At 56.1% G+C, this 17,620-nt stretch overlaps 7 protein-coding genes across 7 annotated transcripts; 4 read left to right on the forward strand and 3 right to left on the reverse strand.

The window, feature by feature from the left end:
* Nucleotides 1–2,143: 2,143 nt before the first annotated feature.
* PG986_014108 (uncharacterized protein) lies at nucleotides 2,144–3,155 on the reverse strand (the record flags this gene model as incomplete). Its single annotated transcript, XM_066850330.1, has 2 exons — nucleotides 2,144–2,621; nucleotides 2,713–3,155. 2 exons carry the CDS (start codon nucleotides 3,153–3,155, stop codon nucleotides 2,144–2,146), a joined length of 921 nt encoding a protein of 306 aa, XP_066692568.1.
* A 1,072-nt stretch (nucleotides 3,156–4,227) lies between these two features.
* On the reverse strand, nucleotides 4,228–5,645 carry PG986_014109 (uncharacterized protein; the record flags this gene model as incomplete). Its single annotated transcript, XM_066850331.1, has 2 exons — nucleotides 4,228–5,391; nucleotides 5,520–5,645. 2 exons carry the CDS (start codon nucleotides 5,643–5,645, stop codon nucleotides 4,228–4,230), a joined length of 1,290 nt encoding a protein of 429 aa, XP_066692569.1.
* A 1,693-nt stretch (nucleotides 5,646–7,338) lies between these two features.
* PG986_014110 (Tripeptidyl-peptidase sed1) lies at nucleotides 7,339–10,032 on the forward strand (the record flags this gene model as incomplete). The annotated part of the gene is given in 7 exon segments (XM_066850332.1): nucleotides 7,339–7,607; nucleotides 7,679–7,835; nucleotides 7,918–8,260; nucleotides 8,537–8,657; nucleotides 8,725–9,529; nucleotides 9,540–9,767; nucleotides 9,880–10,032. 7 exon segments carry the CDS (start codon nucleotides 7,339–7,341, stop codon nucleotides 10,030–10,032), a joined length of 2,076 nt encoding a protein of 691 aa, XP_066692570.1.
* An 825-nt stretch (nucleotides 10,033–10,857) lies between these two features.
* On the reverse strand, nucleotides 10,858–11,673 carry PG986_014111 (2OG-Fe(II)oxygenase; the record flags this gene model as incomplete). Its single annotated transcript, XM_066850333.1, has 3 exons — nucleotides 10,858–11,043; nucleotides 11,096–11,296; nucleotides 11,362–11,673. 3 exons carry the CDS (start codon nucleotides 11,671–11,673, stop codon nucleotides 10,858–10,860), a joined length of 699 nt encoding a protein of 232 aa, XP_066692571.1.
* A 1,741-nt stretch (nucleotides 11,674–13,414) lies between these two features.
* Nucleotides 13,415–13,775, forward strand: PG986_014112 (uncharacterized protein; the record flags this gene model as incomplete). Its single annotated transcript, XM_066850334.1, has 2 exons — nucleotides 13,415–13,524; nucleotides 13,643–13,775. The coding sequence occupies 2 exons, from the start codon at nucleotides 13,415–13,417 to the stop codon at nucleotides 13,773–13,775; spliced, it is 243 nt and encodes an 80-aa protein (XP_066692572.1).
* Nucleotides 13,776–14,410: 635 nt separating this feature from the next.
* PG986_014113 (uncharacterized protein) lies at nucleotides 14,411–15,140 on the forward strand (the record flags this gene model as incomplete). The annotated part of the gene is made up of 2 exons (XM_066850335.1): nucleotides 14,411–14,694; nucleotides 14,753–15,140. 2 exons carry the CDS (start codon nucleotides 14,411–14,413, stop codon nucleotides 15,138–15,140), a joined length of 672 nt encoding a protein of 223 aa, XP_066692573.1.
* A 576-nt stretch (nucleotides 15,141–15,716) lies between these two features.
* PG986_014114 (uncharacterized protein) lies at nucleotides 15,717–17,100 on the forward strand (the record flags this gene model as incomplete). The annotated part of the gene is made up of 3 exons (XM_066850336.1): nucleotides 15,717–15,821; nucleotides 15,897–16,377; nucleotides 16,442–17,100. 3 exons carry the CDS (start codon nucleotides 15,717–15,719, stop codon nucleotides 17,098–17,100), a joined length of 1,245 nt encoding a protein of 414 aa, XP_066692574.1.
* Between the last annotated feature and the right edge of the window lie 520 nt (nucleotides 17,101–17,620).

Raw genomic sequence — 17,620 nt, forward strand, 5'->3', positions numbered from 1 at the left:
GTTATTGGCCAAAAGGGAGCACTTACTCAAGTCCATCGTCTCGTCCCGCGCTCGCTCTGGGCCCTAGAACAAGTGGACCAGTTAGTTGGCTGAATAGGGCAATTCTGGACCTGGTCGCCGAAAGAGGGGAACCATGCACACCGTCAGCGGGGCCTCACTAAACAGAAACTTCTGCAGCTGCAGGTCCATCACACCAGTAACAAAACTGTTGTCCATTCTTCTGTATTAGCAGTAAACTCCTGTTTCGTACATGATATGTGCAAAAGCACTCTCTCCTGTCCGGCTTCACTTTTCTGTTTCACTTCGAGACCCCAACTCTTCTGCCACTCGACGGCCAAAGCTTTCCAAGGTTTGAAACACTCTCACCCGGTTATACATACTCCGGCTCAGGACACTACAGAACAGCCCTCTGCGCAGCAATATAACCCGTCATAGCTTTACCTCTCCCAACTAAATTCGGAGCTCAACGCCTGACACCGATGGTCTAGTTGGAAACATTCTGAGTTTACTCGCCTCATTGAATCCAAACCGTTACCTCTATCTTCGTCCTAACAGGAAGATACGTACATACCATACAGACACGTCCCACAGCCGGACCGTTGACTACTCCAAGCCTCGCACACGCCGAGCGCTACTGAACCAAGCTATGTTACCGCACATGCACCTGAACCATTTGAACTCACAGCAGTTCCCTTGACAAAAGAGACTGGGTGTTCCAAGTGGGCTTGAGGTAGAGGGTGTTGAATTCGAATTTCACAGCGCGCGCAATTTTTTTTTTGTCGTTTTTTAAAGCCTTTTCTTTCTATATTAATATCTACTATGAAGCCCATTTCCTTCTTTTGGTCTTCTACATCGAGTACTACTACAATTATGGCTGGTGACCTGCTGGCTATATTTACGGGGAGAATATGCATGTCATATGCAGGTGCATTCATTAGCTTGGTTCGTTGGGTCCGCTCTCCCCGCCGACGAGGGACAATTGACAACTTCAGCGATGCCACTTTTCGCGCGACACCATTTCTCAACCTCTGTATCCTCCTCACTTGCTCCCCAGGGACAGGTTGCGAGCCAAACGACTTCTCTGCACGCTCTCTATGAACTACGTAATAAAGATCTTCTAACATGCGCCATTGGCCCCATTCTCACGTTTCCGAGGCTATATTGAACGGCCTGGCCGTTGGTTCGGTGGATGGATGCTGCGACAGTCGCTCGCTACTGGAACAGCCTTTCACCGGCTTCATGCTGCCTGGCAGCGCCCAATCGTAGCCTGTTCTTTACCCGCCTCCCAACGCCGTCCGATTGCCCATTGAAGTATACGCCCGTAGTCAAAAAATAAAGATATACTCATCATCTGCCCTCCAAGTAAGTAAGTACCTATGGAGATGACAGGGCTATCTACCCTTCGCTGGAGCGAGTATCCACCGTCTCGGTGGGCTTTTGGACGCCAGAGGAGTAAAAAGCTGCAGGCTGCCCCGTCGCTTCTGTCATCCGACTCCAACCTTCGCGCTGACAGCCCACTTGTTCTCTGGTCGTGATATATCGAAGATGCAGACTGATGCTCTCTTTGCTTTTTATTTCGCTTCATCGCACTCTCGCAACCTCCGTGCTTCTCGACACGGACTGGTTCAGTTGGAAGAGTATGAGACTCAACAACAACAGGGAGAATCATGGGGTTTGGTAAAGGCAGCCGAAGTAGCGCTAAGGGCCCACCCACGCAAAAGACGAAAAAAGTGATCTTGCCGTAAAGTTGAAGTTGTCCGATAGAGGCCCACCAACAAGGAAAGAACTAGGAAGTGGAGGGTGCTGGTGTTTGGGATTGTCATGCGCATACGGACATTCTGACGAGTTTGTCATCTTTTTGACCATCTGATCTGCTTCTTTCCCGTCCGTCCCCTGAAGGCATTTCGCCGCGTGTTTTTTTTTCTCATTGTTCTTCGGATATATATATGCAACTTTACCTGATACGGCAAGCCAAGGCCGACACACGGTGGTTAACAGTAGCTGCTAAGATCGACTTTGGAAACGTTCGGGACGCGTTTGGATAATGCAGTATTCTCGGCTTGTATGTAGGGTACATTACCCCTGAACTTTCCGAACCAGAACCATTGATGCATTTTCTCGACTAGCAAGCCCAAGCCTAAGCCTAGGCGCATTGCGAATACCACTCATTCGAGACCTTGCAAGCTCCCTGCGCACAGCACGTCGCGCCCGCCCACCCGTTCCCGCCGCACTGCGCATACATGGCCGCGCAGTTCCCCGTCGGGGTCGAAGGTGCTCCTGCCGTTGTCGACGTCTTCAGTGTGGTGGTCGCGACCGGTGCACTCCCACCACCGGCCTTGATGGCGGCGATGAGCTTGGGCCCGACCTGCTGCGCGATGAACTGGTCGCCCAGGTCGTTGGGGTGCACGCCGTCCTGCTGCAGCATGGCGTTGGTGAAGCCCGCGGCGCGCGAGCAGTCGGCGACGGCGATGGGGGACGCGGAGGTGCTGTGCTGCGAGGCCCAGGCCGGGATGGCGCTGTTGACGGACTCGATGGTGGAGTCGCTCCAGCTCGTGGGGATCAGCTTGTCGATCTGCGCATGGGGGCAAATGTGTGTTATCAGCATGCGGTTGTTCAATGGACTTTGTCAGTTGGCTGGTACCCGTCCAACCACCCTGTTCGCCCCAAGGGCGTATATCACAACACACCACGAAGAAAGAGAAGAAAACCTACAACGACTTTGACGTTCGGATTCGCCCCCTCGTCGTCGTGAGTATCGTCGTGTACGCATCCAATATAGCCTGAACCCCGCGCTTCCCGATATTGACATCGTTGGTCCCCAGCATGAACTGCAGGACGTCGGGCTTCGTGTTCTGGACCCAGCCCGCGATGTTGTTGCGCGCAATGTCGTACGCCTGCCAGCCCGAGTGGCCCTCGTGGTCCGGGTCGAACCCGGCGGGGGCCGCGCCGCACTTGGACTCGAGCCCGCGCGTGCTGCCGACGAAGTCGACGCTGCCCGCGAGGCCCGCCGAGGCGAGCTGCGACCAGACTTTGGGGCGCCAGCAGGTGATTTGGGTGATGGAGTCGCCTAGGAGCATGACTTTGACTTTGCTTTGCGCGGAGGCGGTGGCGGCGGCGAGCGCCAGGATGACGAGGCTGGAGAGGGAGAACTGCATCTTCACGCCAGGGTGGGGGGGGACTTTCGCTGTCGTGGTGAGCGTGGCCTAGGAGGAACACGGTAGGCGATCCGAAACGACTTTCAGAAGCAGATGGCCGCAAGCTCTTGCAGCTGACGGGATTGTGCCCACCCAAAGGGCAATGGGGAAAACACACGAGAGCCCTACCATCTCCCATTATATATATATATATATATACATGTAGTAACTAGGTAGCTATTCCGTCGTCGCCGATTCATTCCGCCACTAACCTATCATGGCCAACACGCAAGCATTCGTACCGGTGCCATTGTGAGTAGGCCCGCGGACCGCGGTGCTGTAGCCGGGGGGGTTGGAGGGTACCGAGCGGCATCCACGCTCCGGACATGCCAGATTCGGCAGCGTTCCATTCCATGACCACAGTCGGACGCAGAAGAAGAAGGCCTAGCTCAAGCGTATATTGACCGCTAGCTCCATGGCAGATTGTGCCAAGACGGGTCGCTTGCCCGGCCATGGCGGGGGAGCGGTTGCAAGGGGCACATCTGCCAACCCCATGTGGTGATTGGTGGAAAAGGGTATCTCCAATGATTCCTCTTCCCGGGGACCCCGTCAATAGGATGATTCTCGATCCACATCTGGATCGTTCGGAATCTGGCCAGCTGCTTTGGGACACTCATCTCGCAAATAATAATTCCTCAAGGCCTCCTCAACCATCATTCGGCATGCCAACCGTGAAGGAGCCATGAGAGCCCTGCTGGACGATGTTGCAATCACCGTGTAATATCGTGCTCCCCCATCTGGGCTATGTTGGGTTAATAGATTATCGCGTATTGCTTCGTGGAAACTGGCAGTTGAACACAAACGCTGGGATGTGACGAACGAGTGCGAACTCCTTGGGGGTGTATTTTGAATCCCATAGATAGTACATCTACGCAAGCTCTTTGTGACAGGAACATGAGCACCACGAATAGGCAATGCAGTAGCGTTTCCTTTAGTCGGCAGCTTGCCCAAACTTTTGACCGCCTCCCGTCCCCGTTTGCTCCGTAGTATGTGCTAGTCGTTCATTCATTCAATATGTATTCTTCCCCCGTCATCATCGTCGCATCGTCAACTCCTCCCACTGCACCCCCGCCCACTCCTCCAAGTATCCCGCCTCGCCCTCACCGACCCCACGGGCCTGGCAGTCCGAGTCGCACACCCCGACGATGATGGTGCCCCAATCCATGCCCTCGAGCCCCATCTCCTCGGCCTCGAGCTCGGCAATGGCATTGGGCGTCATCTGGACCTCAAACGTCCGGGCGCTGCCGCAGTTGCCGCACCGCGGCATGCTCCGCCCCGTGCTCAGGTTCTGCCCGACCGGGTCCGTCTTGGAGTAGAGCAGCGGCTGCCCGCGGAACTCGTAGCGGATCACCTGCTCCGGGTTCTGCGCCAGGCGGTCGGCGAACTTCTGGAAGTCGGCGTCCATGGTCGATTCGAACACGTCCTTTTCCTCCTTGCCGCCGCCGCTGCCGCCCGCCGCCGAGGGGTCGTCGACGTCCATCTGCACGGCTTGGGGTACGGGGGCCGGGGTGGGGTCTAGTGTCTCGTAGTCGGCGTCGGCCAGGTACGACACGGGGTAGGGCGCGGGCAGGTCCTTCTCGGCGGGCCAGGGCTCCGTGGGCTCGGGCTTGTCGGACTTGGCCTGGGGGTTGTTGAGGTTGAGCGTCTCGGCGAAGGTTTGGGGTAAAGAGCTGACAGCCTCCGCGACCTTCTCCGTAACTGTAGCTTCTTCTTTAGGCTCGGCGTCTGCTGGCTTCGATTCTTCGGCGTCCGGCGCAGCAGGCTTGCTGAAGGGGTTCGCGGCGGAGGCAAACGGATTGCTCGGGGCGGCGCCAGACGACTTGCCAGTCGCGAACGGGTTGGCCGAGCCCGTAGAGGATCCAATCGGCTTGGCACCGAAAAGGGACTCTCCTAGGCCGGTGGTGATCGGCTTGGGCTCAGCTTTGGCCGGGGGTGCCGGCTTCTTCTCCTCCTTTTCCTCCTTCGCCGCGACGACTTTGGAGCCTGGCGCAATCCGTACGCCGCGAACTGCGCGAATGCTGCCATCTTTCCGCCTGCAGGTGTTCTTTCTGCATGCGAATACGTAGATCCGTCTTTCGTGGCCGGGGAATTGTTCGGGCAGTTCGCCGTTGAGTTGGAGGATGACGACCATCATGTCCTTGCAGACCTTGCACCTGGCGAGCGCGGCCGACGGGGGCGAAGAAGGGTCTAGCCATTCCTAAATATTGAAGCAAATATGCATCAGAAATTAGAACCACCAAAAGAATATAGCCATGGCGCAGTAAATATCGAGTCACCTCCGCGACCCTAGCGCCCAGAGTGTGCTTGGGAGAGTGTAGGACTTACAGGGCGTCCTCCCAGGCGGCTGATGGTGTCATCGTCGGCGTCTTTGGAAGCGTAGCCCAGCAAGACGTTGGTCTCGGTGTACTCCTCTTCTTCGCCTCCAGACGAGTCACTGTCGTAAGGCGCCATGATTTCTGTGTAGGTATGACTGGATCGCTCATTACCAAGTAGCACCAGCTTCTCCGCGACGATGGCCTCGAATGCGAATGCGGGACAGGACCAGTAATTTTTTGTTCTTATCGTGGATGGCGGGGGAGGGGTACAGCGAAAGCTGCTTATCGGATTGGGCACTTGTGCCTGAAGTGCCCCACCTATGGCCAAAGGAAGGAAGCAGGGATGCCTCCTCCTTCCTTCTCTCACTGTGTTTGCCTCGTTGAGTCCCGATCAAACACTGAAGATGATGCTAGGTGCCAGCAAAAGATGATTGTTCCCAATATGTAGGGTTGCCAGAAATCTCATGTCGTACTGCATCGTGTCGATCCATGCGCATCAGTGGACAGCCAATGTCCTCAAGCGGGTGCTGAAGGCGCTGTAACTGCAACAGACCACTTACATGAGGCAAGCGCCACCCAGACATCTGGGCAGTTGCATTCAAGTAGCATCACCGAAATAAACAGCCCAACAGCCTGTAGTTCTGCTTGCCCGTTGATCTGTCTTCCATGTATTCATACCTACCTACAACTTGAACAACCCCCCCCGAGACCTTCCTTAGATTTTACACCAAGACAGCTCCTCATTACTGCGCCCTCGTCGCCATGGATGAGTTACCAACTCCATGCATTACCCATCCGCGTTTCCAATGTTACTTGATACCGGCTATTAAGTCTTCCATAGGGCTCGAACGCCACCTATGCAAGACGAATGCAGCAGCAAGCGGCGACACCCCGATTATAGCTGGGTGACTGGAACATATATGTTGGTAGTCACATAACAAGGCTGGTGCATTCTGCCGGGAGGTCATGGCTTGACGGCAACAGGATATGAGCTATCAACAAGACGATCAGCACAAACTCCAGGTTCTTTTCCCGACGCTCCCTGCAGTACCCAAGCACCGAAATGAAACCAATCTTATGTCCAAACTCATGACAGGATGTACCAGACATTCACTCATGGGGTCCCACGGGAGAAGTGAGATCAAGCTTCCTGCCCAGGAATATCGCCGTCTAGTCAAAGCTTGGTAGTCCTCTGAGGAACCAATGCGACCAATCGAGAAATGAGAAGCGACCCGGCCGTCGAGCCTGCGGGGCCGGCTATGGACCAGGATTCAGGGGTGTTTGACGAGCAACGATGGCGACCTATCAATACGCACGATTGCTCGCGCCATTTCCTGATAAGCTAGTCCGGATGAGGGAGCTCGCGTCGCTCACACTTCCGCTCACCATGTCGGTTGCGCATCGAACCGTCAAGCCGTGCATTGGCGCGTCGTCTTTGATCTGACTGCATGGTTCTAATCACGTACTAGGTTGCGGCATTAGTAGCGATGAGGAAGGTCCGATAACCACCCCCGGACTGGACATGGCAATGATAGGCTCCCCTCCCGTGGCTCTCGCTTGTTGCGGCTTTCGATGACCGCTGCAATCTGCGCGGGATATGGCATACCATGCTCTGTTTCCGATGGATTGCTTAGCAAACATCGAGATGTGCACTTCGCTTGCATGACCAGGTCACGACCAGATCGCTTGGAGCAGATGCAGGTGCCGAATATCTCCTTTATAAAGGCCGCCATGGCCCTTGAGGGTCAACAAGATAGGGCCAGCTTGCCTCTTCTCCTTACTCCTTCACCTCTACTTGTCTACCCGGTCTTTATTGACCATTAGTCGTCATGCTCATCCAATCCCTGGTGACTGCCCTCACCACCGGCCTCGCCCTCGAGGCCGTTGCCAACCCCGTGGCCGTGCCGCAGCGTGGAAGCCCCTCGTGGCTGAAGAGGCGCGAGGTTCCTGCTACGCACAACCTCCACGAGCGTCACGTTCCTCGGCTGGGACAGCAATGGACCAAGCGAGCCAAGGTCCATCCTCGCGCCATCCTGCCCATGAGGATCGGCTTGAAGCAGAGCAACCTGGACGCCGGACATGATAGGCTGATGGATATGTGAGCAAACGTACCACCCATACTCAGTCCAATCAATCACAACTAACACGAGGAAACCCCTCGCCAAAAAGCTCGAATCCCAAATCCATCAACTACGGGAAACACATGAGCTCTGACGAAGTCATCGACTTCTTCGCCCCGCAGCAGTCGAGCGCCGACGCTGTGATCGACTGGGTGGTCGCTTCGGGAATCTCCCGAGACCGGGTGGCCCAGTCTGTCAACAAGCAGGTACGTGGCTGGCTAGTTACATAGCCGTCCTTTCGTCGATGTTGCCGTTTGCTCATCATACGCGCGTGCGATGTTGTTGTAGTGGATCCAGTTTGATGCCACGGCAGCCGAGGCGGAGAGCCTGCTGTACGCAGAGTTCCACGTCTGGCAGCACAACACGGACGGCACACGTGACATCTCGACCGAGTCGTACCATGTACCCTCGCACGCCCAAGAACACGTCGACTACGTGACGCCCGGCACCCGGTTGCGGAAGCGCTCGGCGGCGACGAGAGGCGGCAAGGATGGCAGCAGCCAGAGGAAGGAGAAGCGGGGAGGCCTCAAGAACGGCAACGTCGTTCGTCCGGCGATCACGCAGCTCCCAGAATTCCCGAATCCTAATGCTACTACCTGCGACCTCTACGTCACGGCGGAATGCACGAGAGGTGAGTTTATTTCCAGCTCGTTCCACCACGTCGGCCTCTGTAAAGCAGACAGACAGGATGGGTTCAACGCCACGAACCAGGGGTAAAGCCAGCAAACGTGTCTGTGTGACCGACCACCTGTCAAAGGTTCAGTGTGGAACAGCGTACATTCAAGTGTTTGTTCATCGTTGAACTTTCCGACAGGTGGCTGTCCAACGCAAACGGCAGAAAAACCGTCGTTTTGAGTCCAGCCAGCCTTTTGTCAATCACAGTCGAGCCAGTACTTACCGAGTGTAGTCCAGTACAACTTGCCCAACGGGACAACATCCTATCCCGGGAACGAGCTTGGCATATTCGAGAGCATCGACGACCATTACAGCCGGGCTGACCTGGACGTTTTCTTTGCCACGCTTTACCCGTATGTTTATGCAACGTTCCATTATGAAATTGTTAGCCGCTCTTATTTGACTAACACGTCTCGGTAGACACATGAACATACCAAATGGAACGTACCCAGAAGAGAGGCTCGTCGATGGCGCAGTGGGCGCCTTCGAGGAACAGTCCCCAGACCTCCCTATCAGCGAGCCCGGCTCCGAGTCCGCCCTGGACTTCGACGCGTCCTGGCCGCTCATCTGGCCGCAGAAGACGGTGCTGTACCAGGTCGACGACGAATATTACGAGAGCACATACAACTTCTCGGGCTTCTGGAACACTTTCCTCGACGCCATCGACGGCAGCTACTGCACCTACAGCGCCTACGGCGAGACGGGCGACTGTACCGAGGAGCGGTGCCGCGACCCGTCGTACCCGGACCCCAACCCTGGCGGGTACCAGGGCCAGCTGCAGTGCGGCGTCTACGCGCCGACCAACGTCATCTCCATCTCGTACGGCGGCAGCGAGCACGACTGGCCCGACTACTACATGCAGCGCCAGTGCAAGGAGTGGATGAAGCTCGCGCTGCAGGGCACCACGGTCGTCATCTCGTCGGGCGACGACGGCGTGGGCTCGGACTGCCCCCGCGGCGGCGCGGACAACGCGACCGTCCTGTTCGGTCCCGACTTCGCGTCGACCTGCCCCTACGTCCTGGCCGTCGGCAGCACCGAGTGGGACCGGCACCACGACGCGACGGCGCCCCTGCCGGGCGAGCGACTTAAGGAGGTCGCGACGGCGCGGTTCGGGAGCGGCGGTGGGTTTAGCAACGTCTTTGCGGCGCCCGAGTGGCAGAAGCGCCAAGTGAGCCACTACCTCGAAAAGGTCGGCCCGGCCCCTCCCGTTCGCGCCCTACGGCGCGTTCCCCAAGGACGGCGATTTTGTTAATGTCACGAACGGCGTCTACAACAGCCTCGGGCGCGCGTACCCGGACGTCGCGGCCGTGGGCGATCGGCAGGTCGTCTACACCAACGGGAGCTGGTTCCTCATCGGCGGGACGTCGCTGTCGGCGCCGGTGTGGGGCGCGATACTGACGCTGATTAATGAAGAGCGGTTGAAGGCGGGAAAGAGCACGGTGGGCTTCATCAACCCTATTCTGGTAAGTCGTTCGCTCATGGAGTCCTTTTGTTTAATTAATATCTGGGAAGAGCGTCTGTGTGATGAGGAGAGAAGACGAGACTGATTGATGGCTGACCAAACAATTTATCTAGTATGCCCATCCCGAGGTCTTCTTCGATGTGACGGCGGGTAGTAACCCCGGGTGCGGCTCGTCGGGCTTTACGGCGGCGAAGGGGTGGGATCCGGTTACGGGGCTTGGGTCGCCTAACTTCCCCAAGCTTCTGGACCTGCTCATGAGTTTCTGAGCAGTGGTGGAATCGGCATGGTGACATGATGGCATTATTGGGTAACGCGTCTTGCGCTATAGTACGGGATAGATAGATGAATGACAAGAAGCAAGCTTGGGTGTTTACAGGCCTACGTCGTGTTGTTCGAATGAAAGACTTTGCCTACTTGATTGCTAGACCTCCGGGGCCGGCTCATGAATGGCCGACATGGCAGCAATCAGCTAGTTATCATGCGTGTCAGATCAATGCCAAGAGAAATTCGATCATTTGACGCTATCAAGTATGATTGATCCAAGTCTACCTCGCCACAAGGAACTGCGTGGTCTACCCCTTCAGTGCGTGTGTTCCTACGTTGACTCGCGGGCCGACACCAATAACAGCACCAAGGTCATCGATGATTATGCCCTGAGGTCATAGTTAAGACTGAATAACCAGGCGCGAAGATTGTCTCGACGCACAGTTCAGAGTCTGCCAAGCCGCACTGCTCACGGTACGAGCCATGACCGCCGACCTGAGACGGTGCTGCTTAGAGAATGAGCCCTCGCCTCCGTACCCTGCCAGAACACATATCAACATCCGCGCGGCGATATTTTTGGGGCGCATGAGCGCATTGAAGCGTTCCTAGAGTTGGGGAACTGGGCGGATAGTCACTCTTGACTGCTTGCTTGATTTGGTGTGATGCATGTTTCGGTTGTAGGATGTAGGTAAGTAGGCAGCATCCCATCCAAATGACACCTGCTGCATGCTTGCACATGCCATTCGACACGTGATGGGTCGTGCATCGCTCAAGCGTTTGGCTGTCAGTGTGAGGTTGATCGATTGATGTTCTTTCCCCCTTCCCTTTCAGCTGGCCGCTTCCTGCGGTTGTGGCCCATCTTGCTTCTTCTCCTGCTCCTGCTCCTGCTCCTGCTCCTGCTCCTGCTGCTTCCACCGGTACTCCCGCTCGATCCCCACGCGCCGCTGCGCCGTGTCGCACAGCCGCGCGTTGCCGCACTCGCACTCGGCCGGCGTGTTCTCGTCGACGGCGCGCTCCCGCAGCCAGCGGTACGTGATGCTCCAGCGGTCCTGCCGGGGGGCGCACCGTGCCGTCCGGCAGCGTGTCCGTCTTGCGCTTCTTGATGCCGTGGGTCCAGTGCAGGCGCGAGTCGCCGCGCATCTCGAGGAGGCTGCGGGGGGCCAGGTCCAGCTCCGCGCGCTTGTCCTCTTCCTCTTCCTCGTTCCCAACTGTGGTCTCGGGAGCGCCAGCAGCAGCAGCAGCAGCAGTGGACGGGGGCCGGCGGAACTGCATCATGACGGCGCCCCCAGCGACAGCGAGTACAGCTCGTCGTAAGCCGAGTGCGTATCGACGTGCGGCGGGATCCCCGCGCCGGGTGGGTAGTACTGCAGGCAGACCTGCGCGGGCGGGAGGCCTCCCCGGACCGTCTGGGGGATCAGGGGCCGCAGCCAGTCCGGGAAGGGCTTGAAGGGGATGTCCGGGTCGACGCCGAAGGTCTTGTAGTCGAAGGTGTAGCCGTAGTGCAGGCTGAGGCGGGTGCCGGGCGGGCGGACGGGCCAGTCCAGCTCCTCGCGGAAGAGGCGCACCAGCTCGGCCTCGTGCGCGGGACTGACGAAGTTGTCCTGGTAGAAGAGGCCGCGGGGCTCCATCGGTAGCTCCTCCATTTCGAACAAGGCCCCTCTCTCTTCACCCCTTATTGTCGGGATTCCTTTACTTTGGATTCCTTCTCTAAACCTCTATTTCGCCTCCCCTTCTCTTCTTCCCTTTCTTTTTTCTTCTTCTAATTTTGCCCACAAAGTTGCTGAGTGAATGGTGAGATGGTGTTGTATTTGCGCCCGTGGAAAAATCAGCCCACCAAATCGAGCCATCGGGGCTGGCCAAAGTGGGGGGCACATTTTTAGCGGTAGGGTACTGATTGGTACACCACAAAGACCCCTAAAAGAAAGCCATAGGGACATTGCCATTTCTGTACCCCCCTGGACTTCAATTGGTACCTAACTTTCCATACATATTACATAGCTCTTTTGGTATCCCAGCACGAACGACATAAAATTACATTGGAGTGGATGCAGCGCGAGCACCTTGCCATCGATGAGGCTCAATGGTCATTGTATGGGCACTCTCATCCTGATTCCTCCTTTCGGCATGCTTTACGATGGTGCGCAGCTTGAATAGGTCTGCTCACAACAACCACACGACCTCCTGGCCGCCGTAGGTAGAGCAGCAAATTGGGCTGAGAGAAGAACATCATTTCTTTTTTTTTTCCCTTAAAAAAGAAGGCCGCCGATATGGCGGGAACGCATGTTTCTCCCAAGTATACCGGTTGACATGTCGAGGGAAGCACTCAAAGGTTCAGCGCCTCTAAGCCAGAAGCCAAACAAACCCCCTTTTGTAATCTCCAACTTCAGTCGTGCCTATGTATTCTCTTCTCCAATATCTCTGGTGGCCGATATCAAGACACACTCGACAGGAACAAAACCATGACTCAGACCGACGCATCGTCTGCGTACTTGATCTCGGATATGGCAATCCAATCGTGATTATGGATGCTAATAAGAATTATATACGTGTTTCACTGTGACCCCTTCTACTCCTTTCTGTGTAAAGCCGTAAAAGCCCAGGAGGACCTATGATGTGCATAAGACATGGATCCGTTACCCTCCGTCTTGGGATGCCATTTTTTAAGCTTGGGATACGTTGCTTAGTCCGATACAGTTGGCAAAGTACAGAATGAGACACTATTTGTCGAACATCAGAAATAGGTATTTGTGCCTCCGGCAGATAGCGCCAAGCCCCTATTCATTATCTGAAGTCACTCCTATCTTTCGATAGATCCATATCGAGACTGAGTAACTAAACATCAAGACACCTTTGGACTTGCTCGTACTTGTACAGCTACACTATAAGTCCTGGACCTGTAAAAACTACGAGTCCTACTTGACCAAATCGCCCTGGGGATTGGGGTAAGAACATGGATTGTAACACTTCAACGCACCTTAGGATACCGGAGATTTGAAGGTGAACCGACCAGCCTTGAACCAAGCATGATATCAGAATTTGCCATGTCATCCCTATTAGATGCCCATGATCGACAGATTCTGCAGCAACCCGATGCCGAGGTGAGATGTTCTGCCTGCACGAACGTTACATTGGTTCGGTTAAACTGACCGGGTCGGAAGACCTGCATATCCAATACTGCAACATGGGGGCCGCTCAGCCCCCGGCGGGGTGTCACCAAGTCGGGCAGCGTAAGATAAGCCAGCCTTACGGACGTTTTCTTTTTTTTTCTTTTTCTTTTCTCTTCTTTCTTCTTTTGCAACTTCCTGGTAGCTCTCCACAGGCGAGGAAACCTTATCCAGCTCCAACGCTATCGCGGGATTGGTCTATCTGTTCTCGGCTATCAAAATGCGGTCCATCGCGACCCTTCTCTTCATCGCACTATGCGTGGTCATGGCGCACGCCGGTGCCGGCGAGTGCAGTGGCGACAAACACCAAGACGGCGATGTGTTCTGCGGGTCAGTCAGCTCCCAGCTATCTCAACAGCCGCCATGCATTTCGAACTTTGAATTCCCATTGTGCCATTGAATGAATATGCCGAACTCACTGACGCATAACTATATTCTACGCATGTAGCAACAACAAAATTTCCTTCCAGTGCAGCGCCGGGAAGCTGTCCGTCAAGGAGACCTGTACAGGCACCAAAGTGTGCCAGGATGAACGGCGAATTGACGAGATCGGGAGCCGGTTCGGAGCCACGTGCGGCTGAGAAATGTCGACTGCGCGCCTCATACAGCGACGGAGAAACTTGATGGAAGCGACAGGGTGGGCTTGAGTGTACGAGACAGGGTCAAGACAGCACATCGACGTTGGGGCATTCCGGACGCAGGTCTACGTTAATGGAAGCACCGGGCAATAGTGCGACGTGCCCCTGATTCATGCGACAATTGGAGGTATCTGGTCCATGTTGGTACGTCGGCAATATGAAGCTATCACACAGACAAATGCGTGTTACTTTCTGAACTCTTATGCCTGCTGTATGTCCCAAGACGAGGGGCCTGGCGCCAAAGTCGAGACCGGTCTTGGCCAAGGCTGCCGCAATTGGGAGGTTTAAGCCCATGATCACTTTTCAAACGTGAGTTCGCGGATGGCTGCATCTACTGACGCAATGGCTTTCCGAAGTCAACACACTCTGTGGGCGGGCGGGCAGGCCCCTCGACGCGGATACGTAACGTGAACTCAAAACCCAAGACATCCCACCTCCCCCGACGACATCGTATGCAAGTCGAAGTGCGAGTTTCCGAAGCACCATAAGAAGCCGTAAAGAAGCGCAGAGAAGCAGACCGTCGCCTTTTGCTCGTTCGCCAGTTTTTCTCATACCACTTTCGTTAATGCTCCGACAGCATGCACTCGTTTATCCGGGCAGGCCTTTTCCTGTTCCCGCTGCTTCCGTCGCTAACGTCGGGCCTGCCCGCCGCTTCCATTGGAGCAAATAGCAAGCACGGCAAGCCGGCCACAACCAGAAACTGCACTCTCCCTCCCTACTACACGCTGGAAGAGCACTGGCTCTCCCCCTCGCTAGCCCAGCAGTTCCTGGCCAACCCGCTCAATGCGCTGATCGGCGGCGGCGGCAGCCCCGGCGGGGGCACGCTGCCCAAGCTCCGCGAGATCGGGGCGCAGCGCCTCGCGTCCATGGACGCCAGCAACATCCAAATCCAAGTCATCTCCCACGTCCCCGTCCCCGAGGTCCTCTCGTCGCCCCCGCGTGCGCGACCGCCAACGACGAGCTCGCGGCCGCCATCGCCGCGTCCCCGGCCACATGGGCGAGCTGGTGCCGTACTACCTGTGGCGGTCGGACCTGTTTCTGAGCCCGGGCCTGAGCCGGACCCTGGACCAGGTGTACGCGGGCAACGCCTACGTCACCACGAGCGGCATTTTCAGTCTCGACCCCGTCGCCGCGCTCGTGCGCAACACCAACCGGACCCGCATTCTGTACAGCGTGGACTACCCCTTTGCCGGCAACGAGGACGGCGCGGCGTTCATGGCGGCGCTGCGGAACAGCGGCTTGGTATCGCAGGCAGAGTTCGTCCAGGTCGCGTATCAGAACGCCGCTGAACTCTTGAAAATTACATAACTTGATTTATCGCCCGTCGTCCATTTAAGGTTGTTTCGGCCATTGCCAATTGACTAGGGCAGCCGGGTTTGGTTTCCCTAGCCTCCCCACAAAGAAACTTGGGGGGGGGATGACAGCAACCTAGCCTGTATGATCGGCAGTCTGGTCGGGGCAACGTTCCTTTTCTTTTCGCCCCTTAGTTAAGCGGCCTTCTTTTGGGGCTTCCAGAAATAAATCGGGACGAAACAATGAAACTGGCCGACAAAAGGCAATAGCAGGTGATTGGGACTCGGGCTGTTGTCGTAGTGACCTCTTGGATAAAGGGACCGGACGGGGTTATCCCTTCATCCGCCAGAAGTCAATGGAATAAAGAAAAGTCATGGCAAGAGATATTAGAGTCTGCTGCTTGCCTATTCGAAAATGGCAAACCGGCACACTCACTCGAATCTCAATTTTTATACTATTGTTTATTCACTTCTAATTTTTTAGCCACGTTCATTTTACTATTACCAGCAAAAAATGTTGTCCTGGATCATTCATAATCCTGTCACGAAACAGGTCAGGGGAAAGTTCCCTGGTATTCCCAACAAAACAGCCATGGCCCTCCTGCTGCCTATACTCGCCGTCAGCATCATGACGACACTTGCGTTCGGCGTGGGACGGGGCGATGCGGAGATGCCAAGCACGCTAGCCGTCATATCGGTAAGAGAAACAGATGTCCTGGGGAGAGCCTAGATGGGAAACGTTTTCATCAACTAACACAGGCGGCGCTTACAGATCGACATGGGCGACTTCGCCGAGTTCAACTGGACCAAAATCGCCTTCGTCGACAAGCCGCAAACGCGTCAACTCGTGCGCAGGATCGACATCAGCTCCGTGACCAATAAAGTCGGCGACGGCATCAACAAAGCCTCCGGGCAAGTCGGCACCGTCGTCAACGGCGCCGAGGACAAGGTCAAGAACGCGACCTCCCAAATCGCCAACAAGGCGAAAGACCTCGCCGACGAGGTCGGCGACAACATCGGCGACATCAAGGACATTGTCGAGAAGCTCGTCATGAAGGTCCTGGCCAAGATCGAGGACCAGCTCAACGAGTGGGGGCTGCGCGTCGTGCGGAAATTGAACGAGCTGGGCATCTCGCAGAGGTACTCGTTGCATACGACGACGTGGTGCAGGGTACCGCGCTCGGTGGAGTATACGAACAGCACGACCAAGTTCTCGACGGCGCCGCAGAATTGTACTTCTCTATTCGGCGAAGGTAAGTGAAACCCAGAGTCATCCTTCCCCCTCCCCCTTTTCGTACGTTACTGACCTTCTCCGAGGCCAAAACACCACCTTCGACCCCGTCGCCAACGGCGGCAAGATCTTCAGCTTCTCCCCCGGCGACCTCATCGCCAACGTGACGAGCATCTTCCTCATGCCGAAGGACGTCCAGCAGAAACTCCGCGAGCCCATCGACAAGGGCTGCAACACCGTCCAGCGCGAGCTCGTCAACGCGAGCAACTCGCTCAAGCGCGGCGTCATGCTCTTCACCTTCGGCCCCACCATGATCGTCTACGCGGTGGCCTGCGCCTGCGCCTGGCTCCTCCTTTTGGGGCTGGTGGGCGAGATCGTCTGCGGCTTCACCCTAGGTAAAAAGCACCCCGAGGGCAAGCGCACGCTGGCCGAGAACGTGTTCGGGTTCGCGACCTTCTTCAAGCTAGTCCCGGCCATAGCCCTGTACGCGCTGCTGATCGCGTCCGTCATCGTCTCGGCCGTGAGCCTGATCACGGGGCTCGTCGACATCATGACGCAGGCCGTACATATCCGCATCGGCGGCGGGTCGGGGCTGGTTGCGATGTCGTGGGCTTCGTTTGCGTTGGTTCTGGTGATCCGTGTCGTGCTCAACGAGCAGCTCAAGGACGCGGACGCGGAGCAGAGGACGCGGAAGCGGGAGAAGTACGGGGTGAAGAACAACAGCCGAGCTATACAGGTGCAATAATCCAAAGGCCACAAGATCATCTCCAATTAGACCAGCTTCAAATAGACCGAAGAAGCCAAAAGAGCCATTCCTGGCTATCTACCAAACAAATTGGAATGTCGACGGGGAGTCTGGAAAGGACCACAAGTCTCGCGAGTTGCAGCGCCATCATTTGCCACATTGTCTTCATGGAACAAAAGACTAGTCCAAAAACGAGAAACAATAAAGGCATCCTTCATTGGCACATTTGCCAGGTAGGATACAAAGCCAGGTCAACGCAACCCGGTCATCTACCAAACGGCACTGTTGTGTCAAACCACCAAGCATGTCGTCAGGCTCTTGTTGTTGTAACGGCCCAAGGGATAAGCCAAGCTTTTCCAGTTTCACGTCGACCTGGGGTGGGGGACGGCAGGTAGATAAATGTATAGATTGGTATTATGCCTAGTAAGCAGTAGACCGAGTCGGAGACACACCATCGACGGCTAGGAGGCGAATACCATACCCTGTAGGGGCTTGGGCGGCATTGCGTAAGGGGGTGTCC

Source organism: Apiospora aurea (assembly GCF_038362705.1).
Source record: "Apiospora aurea strain CBS 24483 chromosome Unknown utg000010l_segment0_segment0, whole genome shotgun sequence".
Taxonomy (NCBI): Eukaryota; Fungi; Ascomycota; class Sordariomycetes; order Amphisphaeriales; family Apiosporaceae; genus Apiospora; species Apiospora aurea.